At 40.7% G+C, this 23,415-nt stretch overlaps 1 protein-coding gene across 5 annotated transcripts in view; it reads right to left on the bottom strand.

Annotated features, from left to right (window-relative positions):
• Positions 1–22,861, bottom strand: part of LOC126248773 (calcium-transporting ATPase sarcoplasmic/endoplasmic reticulum type) — a 91,752-nt gene extending 68,891 nt beyond the window's left edge. For 4 of the 5 annotated variants that reach the window (XR_007545539.1, XM_049950159.1, XM_049950167.1 and 1 more), the window contains exons 1-2: positions 22,652–22,861; positions 19,229–19,415 (exon numbers count right to left, since the gene is read on the bottom strand). Coding sequence is in view for 4 of the 5 variants with exons in the window: in XM_049950159.1 (XP_049806116.1) it covers positions 19,229–19,346 (118 nt within the window). In the remaining variant the exon portion in view is untranslated. Of the gene's footprint in view, positions 1–19,228; positions 19,416–20,797; positions 20,823–22,651 lie in introns of those variants that run through there. The other variant, XM_049950151.1, reaches the window with a different exon arrangement.
• Positions 22,862–23,415: the final 554 nt, after the last annotated feature.

The following is a 23,415-nucleotide window of genomic DNA, read 5'->3' as shown; positions in this document are numbered from 1 at the left end:
CACAGCACGTTCCCCGGATCCCACATAAAAAATGGTTCAAATGGCTCTGAGCACTATGGGACTCAACTGCTGAGGTCATTAGTCCCCTAGAACTTAGAACTAGTTAAACCTACCTAACCTAAGGACATCACAAACATCCATGCCCGAGGCAGGATTCGAACCTGCGACCGTAGCGGTCTTGCGGTTCCAGACTGCAGCGCCTTTAACCGCACGGCCACTTCGGCCGGCTAATCCCAGATATGCTCAATAATGTGTCTGGGAAGTGTGGTAGCTAGTGGAAGTGTTTAAACTCGGAAACGTGTATCTGGAGCCACTCTGTGGCAATTCTGGACGTATGGAGTGTCGCATTGTACTGTTGGAACTGCCCAAGTCCGTCGGAATGCACAATCGACATGAATGGATGCAGGTGATCAGACAGGATGCTTACGTACGTATCACCTGTCAGAGTTGTATTTAGACGTATTAGGGGTCACATATCAATCCAACTACACACGCCCACACCATTACAGAGCCTCCACCAGCTTGAACAGCCCCTGCTGACATGCAGGGTTCATGGATTCATGAGGTTGTCTCCATACCCGTACACGTCCATCCTCTCGATACAATTTGAAACGAGACTCGTCCGACCAGACAACATGTTTCCAATAATCAAAATTGCACTGCCGGAGAGGAGGGCCCAGGCGAGGCGTAAAGCTTTTTGTCGTGCAATCGTCAAGTGAACAAAAGTGGGCTTTCGGAGCCGAAAGCTCATATCGACGATGTTTCGTTAAATGGTTCGCACGCTGGCCCAGCATAGCAATCTGCAGAAGAGTTGCACTTCTGTCACGTTCAATGATTCTCTTAACTCGCCATTGGTCCCGTTATTGCGCGATCTTTTTCTGGTCGCAGCGTTGTCGGAGATTTGATGTTTTACCGGATTCCTGATATTCAGGATGCACTCGTGAAATGGTCGTACGGGAAGGTACCTACTTCATCGGTACTTCGGAAATGTTTGTGTTCCATCGCTCGTGCGCCGACTATAGCACCACGTCCAAACTCACTTAAATCTTGATAACCTGTCATTGTAGCACCAGTAATCGATCTAACAACTGCGCCAGACACTTTTCGCCTTATATAGGCGTTGCCGACGGCAGCGCCGTTTTATGGCTGTACTGGGAGATGAAGCTTGCACAGGATAGAGTAGCATGGAGAGCTGCATCTAACCAGTCTCAGGACTAAAGACCACAACAACAACAACATCTCTGTTTTTGAATTAGTATATCTATACCAGTTTCTTTGGCGCTTCAGTGTATATAAGATTGAGCGTGAGAAAAGGGGCGGCGTGTGTTTGAAGGTGGCACAGTGCGTTTTTTTCACGAAAATCAGATCGAATCACCATCTTCTCCATTCTAAGAACATCTGAAGTTTCCGTGTTGTCCGATTTATCGTAGACATTAGTCTGAAACATTACTACACATCTGCTGGTTTGTAAATAATTTGCAGTACTAAGACATATGTGTCCCAGAAAACTTCATAGAATGTAGAAAACATTGGTGTGTGTGGTTTGTCACACCCATCTTCAATTGTTATGTTGAAAACATATGTGCCAAATTTCATGTCTTTCATTGTCAGGAGAATAAATGTGTTTCCATGATGATTTTTACACTTTTTTCCATAATTGCCATCCTAATACAATCATTCTAAAATTAAAAAACAAGAGTATCTGGTGATGAATAGTGATGCTAAATCTGAAGTACACATCGATGACAAAGCATTTGTGAGACAGGTGGAGAAATTTAAATACGAGGCGTGTTTTTTAAATAAGGTCCGTTTTGTTGTAAGCACTAGTAGCTCGCGCGCATACCGCAACGAGTGCGTGCGTCGTATACCGACATGCCTCGGGAACAACTTTGCTCAGTTTCAGCTCTGTAGCTAACCTGTACGGTTCTGTTCTGTGCTTACAAAATGTAAGCCTAATTTCAAAATCGAATTTCAACATAGAATTCAAGAGATTCAAGGAAAAATTTGCCTTAAGCATCTCGTTAGATATTCTCAAGGTTACGAATTATTCACGGAATGGTATTCAGGCACTATCGAGTAACAAGCGAAACAGTAATTAATTCAGTAAGTTCATATCCAGAGATGCGATCCTACCCATTAAAGGTCTGTTTTACGACAGAGCTCTCTGAAATGATGATTCTTGCATATTCATGATTAAAAACGGCTTTAATAGACATCTCGGTGCGTGATGCCAGTGCTGTACCCCCCCCCCCTTCCCCGCCCCCCCCCCCACCACACCCCCCCTCCACACACACACTTCCGCATAAGCAAGTTAAGTTTGAGCTGGTACATACACAGTACATAAAATGGGGAAATTTATGATTTTTAGTACTAAATGTCTCATTTAGCTAGCCTGTTGGAATAGATTGGTGGTAAAAGAAGTTTGGAACGGAAAAACCAAATAGCTAACTGCGAAAATCGGAGTCACATTTGGTTCACAACTTCATCCTTACTAAGAATCGTGTGAAATGTCAAGATTCTGAAAGGGATGCGCTGTTTTTTAAGCTTCACAAAGACTTTATACAACTGAAATAAGTGTACCTCAATTTCAGCGGCTACAGAAGCGAAAGAAATTACGAATGATTTCTACGAAATCCGCGTACTGCCATCCATCCGACGCCTAGAGTGTCTATATAGTAAAGACATATCAACGAATACAGTCGCCGATCTTTCTGAGGGAGCAGACAACAGACGTGGCGCATAGCTTTACCTGCCTGGGAAGGAAAGGAGTATATTCTCGTACGCTCATAGTGGTACATAAACAACGTCCTTTGTAGTTTACGGCATGTCGACCCGCGTGCAGAAAAAGCTTTAATACAAGGAAAACAGTGTGCATAACTGCCATATAAGTATTTTAACAGATTTACGGCGTGTGTCAAACACTTGAATTTTGGGGTGGGAACCTCACATAAAAAGATAAGAAACTCGTATAAACACATTTTCGAAATATTTCGCTTTTTAATCAAAAGACATTTAACTAAGTTCTCGAGTCAGAAACTCATAACGAAGGCGTAAATGTCTTTCGCTTTCGTCTGTACATGCATGCACTAGTAGATCTGAGGCCGGAGGAAAGTCCTACGGGTAAAATTCAGAGAATAGCCGTTTAAGACTAATGTGTATGCTGGGATTTTGGCTATGTGGAACATTCACGCGTTCTTCCACTATGTCTTACACGTGCTGTCGACATGGAAGTCAATCGGAATAGCTACACAACTTGATTGTTCATATAAGAGGAAGAGAGTTTCTCATGTGTGAGGAGGCTCAAATACATTTCCGTCTCACTGTTCGATATACAATGAATAGTGTTATTTTGACAGGCGGATAGGAAAGAAAAAATTTCATGTCCTACACATTTCACAATGTTTTGAAATATTACCCATGGTGCATTCAGCAAATGCTTTAGAGCAGCGGTGTCCAACCCGCGATCCGCATGCGGCCCAAAGAGTAACTATCAATGCAATCCAGGAAGATCGTATCTATCACGGGATCGGGAAAAAGAGCAATGAAATTCCGTGTACATAAAGTTATGATAAACTGAATATTTTCAATTTGAAACTCTCACCATACGATGCTAGTCTCTCATTGGTCTACCCCGTTCTCTCTCTTTCTCAGTGGTTATCGTTAGTTCAAATGGTTCAAATGGCTCTGAGCACTATGGGACTCAACTGCTGAGGTCATAAGTCCCCTAGAACTTAGAACTACTTAAACCTAACTAACCTAAGGACAACACACACATCCATGCCCGAGGCAGGATTCGAACCTGCGACCGTAGCGGTCGCGCGGTTCCAGACTGTAGTGCCAGAACCGCTCGGCCACCAGCGGCCGGCTGTTATCGTTAGTGTTAACTATATTATGTGCAGCCCAAATACACTTTTCTTCCAATTTGGCTCAGGTAAACATCCCTACTGTAGATGATTCCAACACTCCTTGGTAGAGTCGCTTCACCTAGATGTCATCAAGGTCTACGAAACTATTCGAAAGCGTCTGCGGGCAGTTGAAAGTTCCCGACAGTTCACGCCAATATGTCGAAGCGGATGGGGATCTGAACATTCGTTATGAGTGTCGGACTTCAGAAGTTTTCAAAAGTGTTCCATTACCAATAACCCAAATTGATGGATCTTCAGGCCAACATTTGTATAGGTGTCTTGATTTGGTGTCAGGAAATCGCCCAACAGTGTTTGCATATGTATTCCTGATACATCTTAAATCATTCGAGCAATTTTTTTTTTATCTTTTGGCAACATTTGAAACAGGTACTATCGAGAAACTGCGAGTAGCCTCTACCGTTTTAACTGGGCAGAATACGTACATAGACAAAACTCTCGCGTGGCACGTGCACGCTCTTGGCCTTCAGACACATGGTACAGTATGGGCGACGAGAAGCCCCCCGGGCAGGGCGTGCCATTCATTCCTGGACGGCTAAGCGAGTTTCTAGGTCAGAGCCGTGCCACGCTGGACTCCCGCAGCTGGCCTTGGGGCTGGGCTGCGCAGGTAGTGTGGCCCAACCGGCCGTGGAGGGCCGTAACCGACAAGACCAGCCCATGCCGCACATCCTGCATATATTACCTCGTATCAATAATTTGCAATCAAGCAATTTCGTTAGTGTAAGTTCAATGACAAGAGAGCGCTCCGGTCCGAATGGATTCCAGTATAATAGTGGTAAAAAGTCGAATTTCAAAATCCCATTTTTTATGAAAAAAGCGATCCGACCTAAGGTGAGTCCGAATCACGAACTTCAGAGTTCATTAAGGAAGCGACAACGAATCTTAGTGCCCGAGTTATTACTACTTAAGCCAGGGCGCAGAGCGATATTCATGATAGTGACGACAGTAAATAAGAGTGCCACAGTGTATTAAAGTCTTTATTATCTAGCCGCCTGGTAGTTGAACAACCGTACGTGGTTTACACCGCCTAATTTACGAATAATTGTATTATTGCCTGAAAGCTTCCGCTTTTACAACAATTCACATTACTTTTTAAAGAAAGTCTCCCAGATACTGCTCGGCTCACGTCACGTCCAGGACCGACTAACTCGTCACTCGCCATACTTACGTGGAATTAATATGAAAATTTTCCTCTGTCAGAAACATATCTTCACATGGTTGGTATAAGAGCTCTGTTACCACTGCACTTCGTACGAGAGTTGCTTTTTGTTTTTACGGACGGCCACAGGATGGGGCCCCATTAGGTGTAACATTACCATTGCTTTAAATTTTGACATTTATTTTTAAAACAATGGCTGCTCAGAAATTGGCTGAGTAGTCTGCTTACATTGAGCACTTAAAGAAAGTGTTGGAAGTGTTGGGAAAAAACTGAACATGAAGGCTCTTGTTGGGTGACTTTTTACGATTTCTTGTAACGGTGTATCTCAACTACAATGTCTCTAATTGGTTCGTTCAAATATTGGTAACCACATTCAGAAAAGACTGTTTACAACTGGCTTTTAGCGATTCGTCAGCGTCAGCGACGAGTTTCGTCGATGTCGATCAAAATAGGCTGTTGTTTCAAAAAACACAATGCTGCTGTGCACAAAATGACTGAAAAGATTCGGCATGTAACTTACCCTGAGACAAGGGACATCGCTGGGCTTCCAACATTTTAAGTACACAGAAGATCTGCTCCTGACGGATCGCGAACAATTTGACAGAAAACGAAATACAGGTTCGTGTCGATTGGTGTGAGGAAATACTCAAAAAAAAAAAATCGACCATGGAAATGCAAATACGTATACATCTTAACAGGAGTCAAACCTTGAATACAATCATACGAGTCACAAACTAATCAGCAACAAAGAGTTTTTGTGTTCCACGATGAAACAAAAAGATAAGAGGTTCGTTCAGGGAGCACTAAGAAAATAACAGTACTTTTCTTTGGTAACAGTTGACATGTTGTTACCATAGCTTTGGACGTTATTTAACTTGTTAACGACAGTGAAAGAAAAATAATTCGTTCAAATAAACTTAAAACAGTCATCGCTGCTGAACGAACGTTATACTCCCAAAGAGGTGTGAATTGGAGACTTTTGTAGGTCTCACATACACACACATGGGAAACTACCAACCACAGTTTCGTTCAGCCTTCGGTAAGAAGTTGTCACAAAATATACAATTAATATAAAAGCTAATCACGGATTAACACCGTAGAAGAGATTGTGAACTAAATGACTGCAATCGCGTGCATAATCAATGAGTGGGTAAATTTGACAGGCAAATTACTCCCACAAAAGCAATTTTTCCCCACAATTACGAACTAAGGGTAAGAACCAGGGATGAGAAGACTGGGACGATTTCCAGACTACTGGAAATCAATTTACTAAAATAATCCCAGGACCGTGAGCTATTAACCTACTTCTCGGTCGCACCGTCGAGCAAGAACACCTTTTTTCTCGCGTCTGTGTATAGATGCCACTCTGGCTTAGCTACTGTGCCCCTTGCCGCACAGCAATAAAACAGCAGAATAAATTGGCGCATTCCCTGTAAAGTTGACAGCGCAGTGGAAACACACAAAATAACGATATAAAACGATATAAAACCGATGGAGATACTCTCTCCAGCCCACTCAAATAGTATCCATCCAGTAGTGGTTGTTAGGTTTCGGTTCATGGTGAAGAGTGGCCTGAAAGCATCTCAGTTGCGATATATTCTGAACTTCACTATCTGGCAGTCAGATGCGTACTGAAACTCACGATTGTAATCCAGTCGTATCTCAAAAAGACGCGCGAGATTTCTGCGATCGCTATACCAACACGGGCTCACTCCGGGTTTTGCAAGCAGCCTACCACCCGCTCGTCGTACGCCACGCATGAGTACGCGCCCTCGTTCTCATATCTATTACTCGCGTGGCTCGTAAATTTCTTATTTCCAATATAATGAAAAAGATAGGTTCTTTACTAACTGACAAGACGAATTGCAGATAGACACAATGGAAAACATTGTTACACACTGAGATTTAGATCATGCACACATTCACACAAGGAATTCAACGTATCATTACGCTGCGTAGCAATCTCTCTTTTTCAGAACGTTGATATTCCAACCTGGACTTTCCGTTGTTTGATATTACTTATTCCCGTTAGATTAATCTTCTCTTGATACGCTTGTGATCAACAGGAATCAACCAACCTATTTCCATTTTAATTTAGAGTTGTCACATGAATGATCGTAACCCCGCTTTCTCAATTATTAGTTTCGTCACGATTGCTGCTGAATCAACGCGAGACACAATTTTCCTGTACCACTAAGTGATTCAACGTTGTGTAGAATGGGGTATTTTATAAAAACACAATGCTTACAAATTAAAGACTGCATTCGCAGCGAGTTGAAGTTGCATATGAGCTGGAAACATTGAGTTTTCCACCCCAGTGCCATCAGCTTATTCGAGAGCGTGTGCTTCGCGATGACACCCTCGGCGACCCACATGACCATGGAAGGCGACTAGAGGCACTTCAAGTGAGCCATCTTCGACGCGGATCGAGAGGGGCCGGCCAAAATAGCTTGCGGCACGTTTGTCTGCTATCGCTCAGACGTCAGAAGCTTCAATAGCGCCTGGCCAAGCGAGCGGCAGCCGACGTCGGGTCACGGGCCTGCAGCACACTACTGCCGGAAGGCAGCTGCAACACCTGTACGCCACTTACGCTGTTCAACTGAGCTATTTTAGCTTTGTGTTCAAGTCGCGCCTTACAATACTGAAATCTATGTGCTGCAAGAGTCATTAGTCCCTTTTACCGTATGATTCTATATACTATTAGGCATTTTTCATAAACACTAAAATTAGTATTATGGCATTTTATACGTTTGAAACGCAGGTAATTTTATAAATATCAATTTTGTGGGAACCCTAGCGCAGCTACTGTACAAGCTGCGCACCAAATCTCCGTAAACTAAGTAAAATGAAAGTGTTTTTAAAACCAGTTAGAGAGAGAGAGAGAGAGAGAGAGAGAGAGAGAGAGAGAGAGGGGGGTGCGGGGGGAGAGGGGAAGATCCAAATTGAAAGCTACAGAATCAAGAGTGTCCTGAGAAAACACGACAAGTAGTTAACTTCAAAACGTTCTTCGGGAGAAAACGATTCTTAGATACGTTTCAATATTCCTGCAGCGATGATTTAATAACCTTATTCTGATCACCTCAAAACTAGAGAATCTACGGCAAGTAGCTTAATTCGTGAATGAAAATCGATTGAAATATTTTCTTAAAGCTAAACAGTAGCTTCGTCACCCACTAAATGAAGGCTCTAGAGCAATCCTCGGTGGAACTCCACTGAAAACAGCCGATACGTTATACTCCAGAAATTACGGTCTAACGCCACTCACCAGTCCAAAATGCTACCGGCGTTGGGAAGAGGCGCGAAACACAAAATAGGAACACATGTATCTAACGAAGCTTGTGCCAAAAGTAAATACCTACAGGATACAGTTATTGGATTATATCATTATACTCAAAAATGAAGAAAACTAAACTTACAATTTCTGTAGTCTTAAAATTTTCTTCATTTCTTGCCCGCAATTACTATTTACAAACATCAGTTTTCAATTTCGTGCTCAAATTCCTTATCACTTGACAGTGTCGTAAATGATACGCGCTTCTGACGTCCGACAGATAACGTACACCTGACACTACCAGGTGGGTGGATAGGTGATTAGCTGTCTACCCTGTGCTGTTGCGACATAGTTCCTCGCGTTTTCTCTTTTGTGCCACGATTGTTTCGAAAAAGCTGTCTTTCTTTTGCCCTAAAAGCAACATGTAAGAACAGGCATAAGAGACTCAACGCTTGAAGAAAAAGCTACCATGTGTAACTGCACCCCCGATATAATTGCGAAGTAACAATGCTTACTATGCCAGGCAACAGCAGTGAACACTGCAGAAACAGGAATGTATTAAAAGAATAAAAATAAAATTACCAAGAAACATCGACTATGACAGAATTCGATTCTATTGTTAACACACTAGGCCTGTAACACAGATCAATACCAGAAGGTCATTTGCTACAGTAATAGGCACATTTTGTTTGAGTGTTATAAAGAAAGTAGAGCGACAGTATCAACTAAATTTTATGCTGCTAATTTTGGTACTGTGGAATACAACTGGTCACTATGGGGTTTATGAACTATGTGGGGCAAACACAACGAGGCAAATGAACCAGCAAATCAATGTACAGAATGATCGCCTGCAGGAGCAGCTTGTCATTTTCACAATAGGAAAAATAATTGTTCAAGTATGAAACGACAACTCAATCACGAATGGAAAAGGTACATTTCGGAAAATCTACTGGCTGCTTCAAAAGAGACTCACGATTTCGCCGTTATATCACTAACGGATGGCAACTCAACATACAATGGCATAGGCAGAGATGAACAGCGTGACTAGCAAGTAAACACAAATCTGGTGGCAAAGCATCGTGCCAAATGGCACAGATTCGTTTAAAACTAGTAAATGCGTAAATCTAAAGAGCAGAAAAATGTGTCGAGTATAAGATGAAGAAAATAAAGCAGGTGAACGTAGATGAAGTATAACTTCTGCGGGTAAATTTTCATTCGATAACTTGGGGCCCGGAAGCTATGCGACCACTGCTTTAGATAGTCCCTATGGCAAGGCGTCATTTTGTCGCAGCGCACAACGCTGCTGATAAACGCGCCTTTAAGAAATAATAACTTCCTGCAGATAAGGGGATACGAAGGCTTTTAACATTAACGCTATACTGGATCTAGACCGGTTTATTACGTATGAATTAATAAATAGAGACGCGTTCGGCACACGGATCGTCCGTGACAAACCAAGCAGACATGACAAGCGAATTTTGGGTCCGTATTTGCGGATTGTTAAAAAAACGTTAAGGTGACCTTACACTGATAAGTTTTTCATCATTAGAAGCAGAAAGTCCACGAAATGATAGGGCGGATACAGCTGATTACGAGCGACGCTTCTTCCGCGAAGGACAGACGTCATTTTTGACGTTATTTGCTCGTCTCTTTGCCCAAGGTCTTCTCATATCACCGCTTGCTGCTTTCACTTCCTCCGTGACGCATGTTCTGTAGCTCTTCTGTGCTGCCGACTACTACGTCTCGTTAACAAAGAGAAGAACGATCGGTGGAAGGCCAAATATCCACCATCGAATGTGATTGCTAGTGACTGACATACAAAATACAAGTACACAGATGTTTAGGTTAAAATTTCATCACAGCCTTGTCCGCTCTCTGCCGTTCTCAACACGAATGACGTTAGTGACATTCATAATTGTCTACGACTTGCGTAGCAATTACTCCCATAGCATATGCAGATGTTTATTACGCCGATTTATTCTCTATAGGCTATTAAATACGTGGAAAATCGCGCTTCTTTAGTTTACGGCCTTCATCCTACGAATTTATTTACTACACTACAAATGCTGTTTTAAACGAATTCCTTTATCGCATGATATTAATTTTTCCATTGGTCTCAGTTTAGAAGCACTGTCAATATATGGGGAAGGAACCGAATAGTTTGCACTATTCTTCTCAAGTAATGTAGAAATACTACATGTCCCCCATCCGGCAAAACGAACTATACTACAATACCTAAAATGTTAAGACTCATCTGTGAATAAAATGTGGTCAGTGTATATGACAGGTGTCTAAGGCAATATAAGTTCAAAGGTCTAACTGCGTAGATCATATAAGAAGTCATAAAACATCTACTTGTTGCTTGCAAAAAATTATTTCTTCAATGTGTACAAAATTCTTTCCAAAGGTATCCCCCCAGCATCGTCGCGGAAAAGTTAAACACAGCAGGAAACATACGTCAATAAAGTAACAAATTAACGTGGTTTGACATATTATCTGAACACTGTCTGAATACGGAAACGGTAAAAACAACAAATCAAGTTCGTGAATCAGAACGGTTCATTTCTATTACAATCTTACTACACATTATTGTTCTTTACACGGGAAAATAAAAGGTAGGAAAAAGGAATATCAGTGTTTAACGCTTCATCGCCGTATCTTTCTCGAAGGAATCATCTTAGCATTTCCCTGGAAACGAATGGTGTGTTGTTATGATGCAGGAGAGAGTCGAATGTGACATTCTTGACGGAACTTTCCGCCTGGAGTAATTTTTTGGAGGCATTGGCTTGGGAAGAGCACCCGTCTGGTGCATTTATGATTATTTATTCGACTTTCAACTTGCATTAGGTGTAGTTAAAACAAGAAGTTAAGAAATGAAGCGCAGTATAAGACTCAGCATGTTCAGTTTATATCATCGTGAAAACAGACGGACGACTATATAGTTTTACGCGTTTTGTGTTTTATCTAAACATCACTCTTCCTTATTGTTATGATGTGGTGAAACTGCCTTAGGCTTACCATTCTCGTACATTTTTGGTGTATTAATTACTGCACAAATAATTTCTCTTCCATGGGAAAGTACTTTTTTCACATGTATACCTTACCTTATGGTTATTCACGGATACTGTCGAAACTGAGAACTTCAATATTACGAAAACTAGTAAGTCTTAAATGTTTACACAACTATATGTGCAACGAGTTAGGTAGCGCATTTAAGACACCACCCTCATTCACTGAAAGAACGAGACATCTTCCCGCTCACCCCCCTCCCAGTGTGTTCTCCACCCCCTAGTGACATCGCTAATTCTTTAAAATTAGCTTGTAAGAAGTTACTCTGGAGTAATAAAACAGTTTGCACAGTAATTAGAAATTAGGGAGGTTGTAAAATGTGCACACGATACATACAACTGATTCAGCATGAAATCGATCTCAACGAGTCAACATCTTAAAGTACGACACATCGAAACATTGTCCATAAGCTTTAGTTACGCATATGAATTTGTAAACAGTCGATTTAAATTTCTGGTGAGATCTCAATGACTATAGAAACGCTAACGCTCAAGTGTACACGTACATATACATACGTTATTTTGTGTGTGTGTGTGTGTGTGTGTGTGTGTGTGTGTGTGGGCGCGCGCGCGTGTAGAGACAGAGAGAGAGAGAGAGAGAGAGGACTACTGCACTCATAGGACGGCTGAAGCTACCGCTGGGGTTGGCTGGTATTTGTGCGGCTCGCGTAGTGGCTAGCGCGCAGATAACGGAGACCTGGCTGGCTGGCTCGCTGGCAGGCGCGCGTCCCGTTCATGCCTTGAAATAACTCCGACGGCCTGACGTGCGCCGCCACCGGCGACGGTAAACATAGAAAGTAGACCACACATCGGCCGGTCCGCACTTATCACAGCCATCTGCTGCTCGCCAAAGATATGTGCAATATCAAGGTTTCGAGCAATTCCCGATACAGTAAAATACATACAAATTATTATACGCGCCCCCTATTCGCTCGTAAAGCTGCTAAAAAATAGTTCATTCGCGAAAATGCAATATTTTGCAACAATTAACAACCCTCCACCCAACAGGTATCACAGACCTTAAATTAATTCCTATCCTACATGCTGTTGATCTTGTCCAAAGCAACTGCAGCCTACTCCTTCAAGATGAAAACATCCCTTACATTTCATTTCATGGGTGTATGCCTAATGCCATCTGTATGCCCTTTCAGTTGATCAGTATTTTTGATTAGCAAAATATCAATGTCATGTTAACTTTCTTACACTCCCACTGGTGAAATAAAATTATTCTCCGAGCATTCTGGATGACCATTGTTCCTCTCTATCTCATGATAATCAACATGGCACAAGGGACAGAACTTTTTTCACACAAATCCAGAAGTGCACAGTAGTGATAACATATGTTTCATAATAGTTGCATAATACATTTTCTCAGTATGTCCACTAACAGGTCTTTGAACAGTATTAAATATCTTTAGGCACATATGTGGCGGATATGGAAATTGGCTGGGTAAATTCGTTTGTTTGCAGCCACTTCACATATTGGAGATCTAATCAGTGATTTCAACACCACACATGAATTGTCTATCATGGGCAACATATTCCAACCGGGTTAGATGACTTATAATGTGGCATACACGCATAATCCGAATTGGATACTGACAGTCAACTTAACTGTCACGAGTCAAACACTTTCTTCCCACACTGGAAACCAGCAGTTCTCATGTTTCAGCATAAACCAAGGCCCAGCTACAGATTTGGTAATGCTGCAGGACAAGGTGATATAAGGTCACATAAAAAGTAGGTTTAATTTGCATGTAGATGAGATTTTAAATCTTAGTTATCCCTCTACATCAGTTGGTCACCGTTAAAAGCATTTGAAACTACAAAATAAGAGCACTGCTTTCAAAAATTAATGTTTGAAGTGTCATTGTAATAGGAATGATAGCATTAAATTAAACATCAAAATGAAATGAACTTTATTCTTTTGAATGAGAAAGACCTATTAAAGAGAACTTGCCACACGAAAAAATGTTCCATAAATTTCAAGCAACTCGCATATCTACTCTTCAAGTCAGTCTCCCCCCCCCCCCAAATGTGCGCATGCTCGCCCCCCCCCCCCCCCCCCCCCACACACACACACACACACACACACACACACACACACACAGAGAGAGAGAGAGAGAGAGAGAGAGAGAGAGAGAGAGAGAGACTACACCACATGTAATGATGGGAAAGGGATCCTGAATATAGAAATTCCCTTTTCATGTGACAAAGAACATAATATGATATATAAGGAGTGTGAGCAGTGTCTGATGCTGAGGGATCACAGTGAAGAACAGAGATGCCGTGTACTTGTGAGACACAGAGGTAGCATTAGAAGCACCTGAAAGAGTCTGAATGGAGCCCCAGTGTGGGCTTCCATTTGGTTGTCCAGGCAAATCATGCAATATTAGGAGTTGTGAGGCATTCAGATGTGACAGTGGCCTAATGCTGGACTGCATAGTTGGTTCCAGTTGAGCATGCCTGACTATGACAAACTAGGATCACAGTATTGCGCTCCACGCACATCACAACTGCTTCACATCTGCACCTGCCATCCAAGACCAAGTAACTGATTTCCTGCAACATTCTGTGTCACCATGCACCATATGTCGGAAACTAGCAGCAGCTGGACTAGAGAATACAATCCTATGCGTAAGCTGCCATTAACACAACACATGTGGCTATCTTTACAGTGGTGCCATGGCTGGGAAGCATGAACTGATGATAATGTTGGATTGTGTTCAGCAATGAATTGTGGTTCTGCATTACGCCAAATGATCACAGTCAGCAAGTATGACTTCAACAGTGTAGAGTATGATTCTTCCAATGTTTTGGAGAAGGGAAAGTGGTGTTTTTCCTGGCGTCATCGCATGTAGAGCCATCTGGTAGGAATTCAGGTTACTGCTGGCTGTAACTGAGGGAACTCTGACAACAACGTTGTCAAGGGCACCTTACATTGTAAAATGTTACCTCTCAAGAGATGGTTTCATTGTGCCCTTTTTCTTCTAGCAAGAAGATCAAAATAAGAAAATTCCTACATTGCTCCATGTGCCAGACATAATGTACACCATACAATACAAAATATACCACAGATGAAGAAAGAGAGACTAAAAAAAATTCCATCTTTTCTAAGTTACATATTCACTTGCAGCCCTTTTCCAGTATCTATACAGCCCTATTCACTTTTTAACTATCAATGATATATATGCAATGTGATCCACATCTGGATGAAAGTATGAAATGATTAACTCAGATGTTCAATCTTTAGTAAGCATAAAAATATGGTATTAATTATTTTGTGTACTTAAAAGGGCAAGTAACTAAACCCTGATATTAAAACACTCAACACAGGAATTAAGTCCACTAGTCTACTGTACTAAAAATTATTTTGCAAAATTTATGCTGAAATACCATCACAGCCGCAATAAAATAGTGATAGCAGAAAAGAAACTGGTAACTTTTTATAAAACCTCAGAAAATATTCATAAGTATAACAACTGAATCTTAAATGTCAGAAGAAACTACACAACTTGCAATGATGGGAAATGGATCCTGAATGTAGAAGTTCCCTTTTGACATGATGAAGAATAGTATACAGTGTGATTGAATGGTTTTGATATACTATTCAGAAGAATGACAACAGATGGAAGAATGTAGAGATGTGTCACTACTAGCAATTCCACAAAAATGCAAAAATGTACTAAATTTCCAATATATGTATTTTTCATGACTGTAAGTAACTACTCACGTAATGTAAATTGCAGAATATGGTAATCATTCAGACATTCACTTGCTGTTAACTGGAAAAGCCAATGCTAACAAGCAACAAAGAATCTTCAGATGTTTTGTGAAAGAAGCCATTGACTCCCCACCCTGAAGTGATTTAGGAAATAATGGAAAACCTAAATCAGGATGACTGAATGAGATGTTGAACCCTATTTCTTCCCATATTGGGTAGCTGTACCACAGCACTATTTTTTCTACCAATTACTTAGAATTAAGGTGCAAACTACTCTGAGTTTAAATACTACTCTATGTTTAATTTGTATTAGTGAATTTTCTGTTGAATACCATGGTATTTAATAAGGATGCAAAAAAGAATTGGATGTGGCCTTTTTAGTTAGTTCTTTACACTCTAGACTGCAGTGGTTTTCCTCTGACAAATCTTGAATTTTACCTCATCTGATAACACAATGAAAACAGAAAACTCAAAACTTTCATGTACACAACTGTAAAATGTGAATACAGAAAATTAATATTCTGACTCTGACAGAATATGAAAATCATGCTACAGCAAAAGTAGGACAAACTTGCAACTGGAAGAAACAACAGACAACATAAGCGGTTAAGAATTTTATTCTACAGGTCAGTGTTGAAACATGAACACTGGGATCTCATGTGACTGTGTCTACTGTTATACAAACAATTCCCTTTTTTTGCATTTTATAAAAACAGTAGATTAAGTCACTAATTGGGGTTAACAAAGTGAAATTACAGCCATCAGTGTATAATTTAGAGCAGTTTTCTGCAACTATGCATTTTCAATCAACTGAACAGTGGATCCATTACTGAACTGTTAAGAGATTTTTGTAGAATTGGTGCCCAATATTCATTTTTTGTCATCTGCATAAAAATCCAAACCCGAAGAATAATTTAAGAAATTTTTCACCCTTGCTTTGAATATGTACCACAGCCAATTTATATGATACAGTAAAATTTTTGAGGCAGTGAAAATATAAATTAAAAATACTGTTCTATGATTAATGGCCATGACTACTTGACAACAACTTGCAGACTGACTCAAAGCTACAATATGGGCCTATTGCATTCCTGCTCAGTCACAGTTCCTCAATGATTCGAACAGATTAGTGCAGCCTCAGTGTACAAGAACAGGAGGCTGATCTTAACTTTTTTCATCACTAAGAGATATGTATTCATGTTCCGTGAACTGAATTCAATGTGTTGGGGTAGAAAAATTTTGTGGGGAGGGAGGGAGGTAGGTAGGTTTCTGCACTAGCTATACCACAAAATATTTACTGAAATACATAAAGAGAAACATTGCTCAGCCTCTGTTATTTCTCTCTATTTCAAGCTACATTCAGTTTGTTTCATAAGACTGTCTGGTGTGACTGAGTGGACTGCCAGGCTACAAATCCAAGGCCCTAGGGTTCAAACCCAGTTGGCCCTGCTGTGTATTTTACCTTAAGCAGCAATTTGTCAATGTGAACAATGTTATGTTGCACTGCACTTTGGAGTCCACTTCAATCTGTGGGTTCCCCTATAACTGACTGGCTATGTCAGTTTGAAGGTGGGTGAAAGGTAAGGGCATAGTGTTTCCATTAGGACCATGTATTATACAGCACTGCAACCTTGGGGTTGTAACCATTAAATTTCAGTTAAATGATAAACTAGACAAATGTTCAAGGCTGTCACAGTTCAACTAAATACTTAGGAATCACAACTACTAACAACTTTAATTGTGCGAAGGTAAACTAAAGATTGTGTTGTTGGCAGAACACTGAGAACATACAACAGGATTATAAAAGAGACTGCCAACACTACACTTATTCAGCCTCTGCTAGAGTACTGCTGTGCTGTATGGGATCCTTGTGAGATAGGATTGATAGAAGACATCAAAAAAGTCCAAAGAAGAGCAGCTTGTTTTGTATTATCACAAATAGGGGAGAAAATGACACAGATATGATAAGCGAGTTGGTGTGGCAATCATTAAAACAAAGGCATTTTGTGTTGCTGCGGTATCTTTTCATGATATTTCGACCACCACCTTTATCCTCTGAATGTGGAAATATTGTACTGTTGTCAACCTACGAAGCAAGAAATGATAATCATAATAAAATAGGAGAAATGAAAGCTCATACACAAAGATTTACACTTTTGTTTTTCCCCTTCCACTGTTAAGGAGTGGAATGGTAGAGAAATAGTCTGAAGCTGGTGCAAAAATCCTCTGTCAAGCACATTAAGTATGAATTGCACAGTATAGTTGTGGATCTTAGGCTTAATAGAAGCATCTTGTCATGACTTACTGGTAAGCTGAATTAACAGTTAAGAGCTGTATTCCTGTACAAACAATTTTTAATAGATGGCTATTTACTACATACAACAGTGAGTAGTGCAGTGGAATGATAATACCCACCTTAAAAATTAGTTAGTTAATAGAAAATTAAAGAGAGTTAAGTGTATTCACAAGTCAGAGCACTAATTTTCAGTCACACAGTTGCATCATAATATGAGATTATTCTTTCTGTTTCATTCACAGGCAGGCATTTTAAACAATTCTATTTCAAGCAGCAAGCTCTTAATGACATTTTTCTATCTAGACGATTGGACGATGAAAGCAACAGAGTCTGTTGGCATTCTGAATTAATAAGGAGTCTCTAAACTTGCTCATGAAAAGGAATGTCCTAAAGTGTGTTTCTAACACACTAACTCCATGACCCATCTGGTTACATATCTAACAAAACATATCAGAAACCCTTTCATCGCCTCTAAGCTGACCTGCTGAGGATCCTCAATACAGGAAATGCACAGAGGGACAAGTCACACAAGAAAGGTGTATCCAGCCTCCCTTTGCAAATGAATTGCACCTCAGCATATTAATGTTATATAGTGGCAAGCAACCAATGACCACCACAGGTCTAGTGTATCTACCAAACTTCCAAACCAAGTCAATTTAAAATAAACTGAAAATCACAGCTACTGGTGGAGAATTCTTCAAGTGCCTACTAAAATACACATTGTTACCCTGAATAATTAGCTGCAACTGCTTTTCTGTCAGATGCAAGACATAAGTAACTTTTCTCCTTTCCTGTTACTGACAACAGCAGACAAAGCAAACAAAGCAAATTAATGTTGCCTAAATAAGTATCATCATAAACTACACTCATATGAACAATACAAAAGTGATCATCTTTGCAGAAATAGAATGATCAGAGCAAGAAGAAAATTAATAGTTTAACATTTGATTATCAATGATATAATGAGGGATGGAGCATAATCTCAGATTAAAAAATATATAAGGAAATCAGCACAGTAGCTTCCAGAGTAACCACAATGACTTTTGTTGCAAATGATTTTGAAAAATCACAGAAAACCTAAACAGGAGTGGCTGAAAAGTGGTATTAACCCAGCACCTTCCTAATGATCGTTTAGTGCCATAATTAATGAACTACCCCACTTGATTTGAGGCACAAAATCAAAATTAAAAAAGGAAATTACAGGGCAGTGCTTTACTTTTTCTCGCATTGATGAAACTTAACTCCGCTATTTGTGAAAGATTAACTGAAACAAAAGTAGCCAGTAAATCTCAAAATAAATGTGTAAGTAGTAGGAAAGTCATACAGGAAAATTACTCAAATTCAATAACAGACACAGCACATGTTTTGGCAATCATGGCGTATTTCTCAATCACTGCCCAATAAACAAAATAAATTAGATCCTTTCGTCGGACATCTAGGTTGCAACTGCTGCCATAACAGTCATGAATAATTCACAATGACCACAAACAAGACACAAATAACGAACCTACGGTTTACCTACACTACAGCTGCAGTGATTTATTTCAGTATAGTCATAACACGGGTAAGTCTGTTCAAGTAACGTCAGAAGTGCCTGTTATCGACACACATTTACCTAAGTTGGAAAAACAGTTACATTGGATCTTGTGACCAGGAATTCATCTACATATACATGGGTACACGAAGGTTATTGTTTACCCAATATGATGAAAACAATCCCAATCTCTAGAATATAAGTTTAACACAATTTTCTGGTTATGCTATAGAAAGAGATATCAGGCACTTACCATTAGGGCCATACTTCTCCTGGTACTTCTTGACTTGATCTAGCGTGAGGCCTCTGTCTATATCAACATTGAAGTAATTTACTACCTCCTCCACAGTTTTCGTGTGAGCGTCCTCCATGGCCACTCAGTTTCTAGTGCACTTCACGAGCTATTTCTTGTGTTCATTAACGCACTTGCAGCAATAGTTCTGTAAGACATGAGGAAAAAGACCCATCATTAGTTACAGCATAATAATTATTCCAAGAATCTATTTGAGACTGTAAGCTGTGTTTAAACTACACAGATAGCAGCATGTATTTCCTTTTGTTTATAATGCCCGATAAGAAGACGCAAGATAATGATACATGAAGTGCCTATTCCACTAACCAGACTGTTCGGTTAGATGGCAAAAAAACTAACAATAGGGTTCAAGTTCATCGATGCACAAGGACTGATTTCGCAAGTTAAGAATAGAGGCAATGGGCTGAACTTCAGTGTTATTTTCATCTGCGTAATGCCAGATCAACATTTTCTCAAAAAGTCAGCATGTCTTAACTTTCTAAAGTGGCATGCGCAACGGACGCTTTCAGATTCGCATACTATAAAATAATAATCACGAAAACAATATGCTACGAAGCTTCCTTTGTAATGACAAACAGAAACATGCTGCGCTCCTAAAACCGGAAATGAGATTGTAGAAACTTACCCGTATTACCTCTTTTGCAAGAAACTTGACACAGAACAACTCTTTAACTACACCTTCTAAGCACTGAAGGAGCACTAAAAAACACAAAAATGGGGAAGAACTGATACAATTAATATCATAAATAAACACAACTAAAACTGACGCAGACCATCTCAAAAAACCACGTCATGTTAGCACATTTTGCTCACAGCATCACTGCCTTACGGTAGGCCCAGCAGTTGGCTCTGCTGTCTGGTGGCCGCTTTCGGCACTACCACTACGTTACTCAACTGTTCTGAATTATTCCGAAATCGCAAACGTCGTTAGTTAGTACATCTGGTTCCCTCAAACAAAATCAAAATGATTTTACGTTCTCATAAACTTACTCCTGAACTCTAAGGTTGCATAACAGATGCTGCGCTAAATGAATGTTTCGAAACCGGTGTGTCTCATGTGGTCGAACCTGATTGGCGCACTGCTTCTGTCGTTTCTAGCTGTTGCTACGGCGGAGCTTTCAAATGTGTTATCGTAGCGACTATGTCATTTATGTGCTACGTGTTTGTACTCTTTGGTCTTTCAGTTTGCAGAGAGCAATCGATAAGACACGAATCGCTAGAAACTATATTGCGAACTGCAAATACCATTTTTGAAACTTGCTATCCACCTATGGTCAATAAATCTTGGGTACTCGTAATATAATGTAACATCGTCTACTGGTCGTAATTATTCGCAAATATCGAACTCACACTCTACAATTCCTACAACTGCGTTGATTGAAGATAAATTTTCCAACGAGTAATCATTCTATTGAATGATCCTAAAATCAACACATTTGCAAACATACATCATGGCTGGGTTTAATGAAAATTCTTAACTATCATAATTCCATAGGTATAAAGTATCACCTGTGCTATGTGCTGAACCGGCGGCCAACTTAAAATCCGAGCACAGTCTGCAGATGTCCGCTTGGACTGCCTCATCATTTCCCCCGGGAAAGAGCCATGCTGCCAAATCGCTTGCCAGGAGCGAACACTTTTAGCACATTGGGATGGCTTTCTTAATTATTTTGGCAAGTGTAGCTAGAACACGATGTGCCAATAGACAAGGTAGGAGGGGAAAATGGAGGAGGGGGGAGGGACGAAGAGCGAGGTAGACCATTTTTAACTTAGGCTTCCCATGAACTATTTGGTCCCGGGAGAGTGACATATTCGCTAAGCCTTGCCAAAACATTCCCGAGCACTGTTTCGTGGTTGGCATTAACGGAGCACCACACAATATTACGCAAGGAAGGTTCACACAGTATACAACGGACAAAATACTGGGCTACAAACACTTTCTTAAAGGTAACAGCCGTTTCGTTTTATAGAGCATTTTCATGACTTCGTACGGTACTAAACTAGAAAAGCTGCATATTCGGCTGAAAGGTTCTGACAAACCATATTCTTTTCCCTTCTTTTGTAATTTATAACGCAGTCATTTAATATTAGCTTCATATTGCTCATATTCCTACAGAAAATCTTACGATATAAAGTCTACAAATAACTCACATTTTGATTCGTGCAGCATGCAAATGAATGATTTCATTCAGGTCTTCTAATCTTATATTCAACAAAAATATTGGCAGTAAACCAGAAGAGTGGAATTTCATTAGCACTGCTCGAACTGGGGGAGTCAAACCAATAACATCGAAACGATTCATTCATCTTTCCATAAGCAGACGTGAGCACGAAAAACGCGTTTAAAAATTAGCTGGAATTTTTTATAAACGAACGAAAATGTTTCTGACCACTGCACAACATTCACTGAGTCAAAAGGAATGAAAAAACTTATGCAGAAGATTTCAGAGATGAAATCACAATGATTGTCAAGGAGAACGAAGCTTGGCAGCTTACAGGTGCTTACAGCGCCTTTTGTAATGTCGATGCGGTGTTATAACAGGAATTAAGCAGCAAAAATGTTCGTGTTTAAGCTAGTGAAAGCACTGAAGCATTTTTGGCAAGGATTCACTGACCATACGCATTTTTTTCGCAGAACCTTCCGTAACTTAATTAGGCTTTAGTTAATTAAAAACAAGCTTTATTCTGCCAAATCTTTCACAGCGTTGTTGTGATGCTCCTTGTTGAATCAGGCTAGAGACAATACTTAAAAACGATTCGGCTGCTGTCCTTTGGAATGGGTCATTTCAAATGGCGCCACTATTTAATTACGAACAAATTTGAAGACAGCTCAATGAATTGTTGGTAGATTCGGATGCAGAACAACTAGAGACTAGGCGTGAAAGTCCTCTACATTTCCAGACAATCAGGAAGAAAATTTCAGATATCCTACATAAACTGTCAATTCCCTTTTATCTTTCTCCATTTCGCCCTGATTCATCTGTTTCAGCAACAGTCTGGAGAACAGGAACTAGGAATACGAAATAGACACCGCCAGATCGCAGGAACTTGACAGTGTCGCCAACTTAAACGCTTGCACAGCATACTTGTTGATGCACGTATCCAGCGCGTTGAAATGTCGTATAAGAAAGGCGGCCGCACTGACGGACTATCGATGTCAGAGCCAGAGGTTGTGGCACTTTCCCATCGTGTCGCGTGTGCTCTCCGCACTCGACGTCCAATGTTAACGGCACACTCCACGTACATATACCGCGCACTTTATCTTCATCGCTACAATCCTCGTTGGCTTCATTTCATCACTCCGCGTCGTTGGTGTAGGATCTCTTAACATAGCAAGTCACCTATAAAGGACACTGAACTTACCTATAAACACTTGAGAGTTAGTGTGGTCCCTGTTGCACTTGTTTCGGCAAGATTTTTGATCACAATAAAAAGGGTTACTTAAACTCACTCAGGGGCCCCTAGTTCCTGGGTTTGCGCTAAACCCCTTTTATCATAACACTCAAAAACTCCCGAAATATGTATATAAAAAAAGGCAACGCCTGCGCTGCTGGACGAAACGGGGCACCATTACAAGGCGGTCCGCACTTAAATAAGCTCCGCACGCGCGCCATCTGTCGCGAAACACTAAAAGCTCGAGGGGCATCTGCCAAAAACCCCTTCCACCGAGCAGCCGCACTTCACTCGAGCCGTGAGCGGCCAGGACGCTCGCGTATTTTTGATTAGCCAACAAATAACTCGCAAGGCGAAGCCTTTCTTTCTTCTCAGAATCCACCCTTAATTGCGTCCGGCTGATAATAAATGGTTGCCGGGCGGCGTGAATTGGCAGCTGTTTGTTTCTCATATTGCACAATGTCTTGGGGTAATTTGCTAGGCTGCTCATGATTCCAGCGAAGTCTTACAAGGATATTGCCTTTTCTGCGGAAGGGACCGCGCATATGTAGCACTAGTTGGAGAAGAATGTCATTACCAGTTGGTAGACATAACACGTGTGGCCTTGCAAACACTGTCGCTATCCTCACAGCAACGCACGCTTCACACGTGCCGTTTACTTCTGTCCTTCGACTGGAAATTGAAGGGTTTAATCCAAGAAGAGTTTTTTTTTGCGTATTCTTTCGTATCTACGT

The sequence above is a fragment of the Schistocerca nitens genome, chromosome 1 (genome assembly GCF_023898315.1).
Source record: "Schistocerca nitens isolate TAMUIC-IGC-003100 chromosome 1, iqSchNite1.1, whole genome shotgun sequence".
Taxonomy (NCBI): Eukaryota; Metazoa; Arthropoda; class Insecta; order Orthoptera; family Acrididae; genus Schistocerca; species Schistocerca nitens.
The sequence above is the reverse complement of the archived record's forward strand: the minus strand, read 5'-3'. Positions and strand labels throughout refer to the sequence as shown.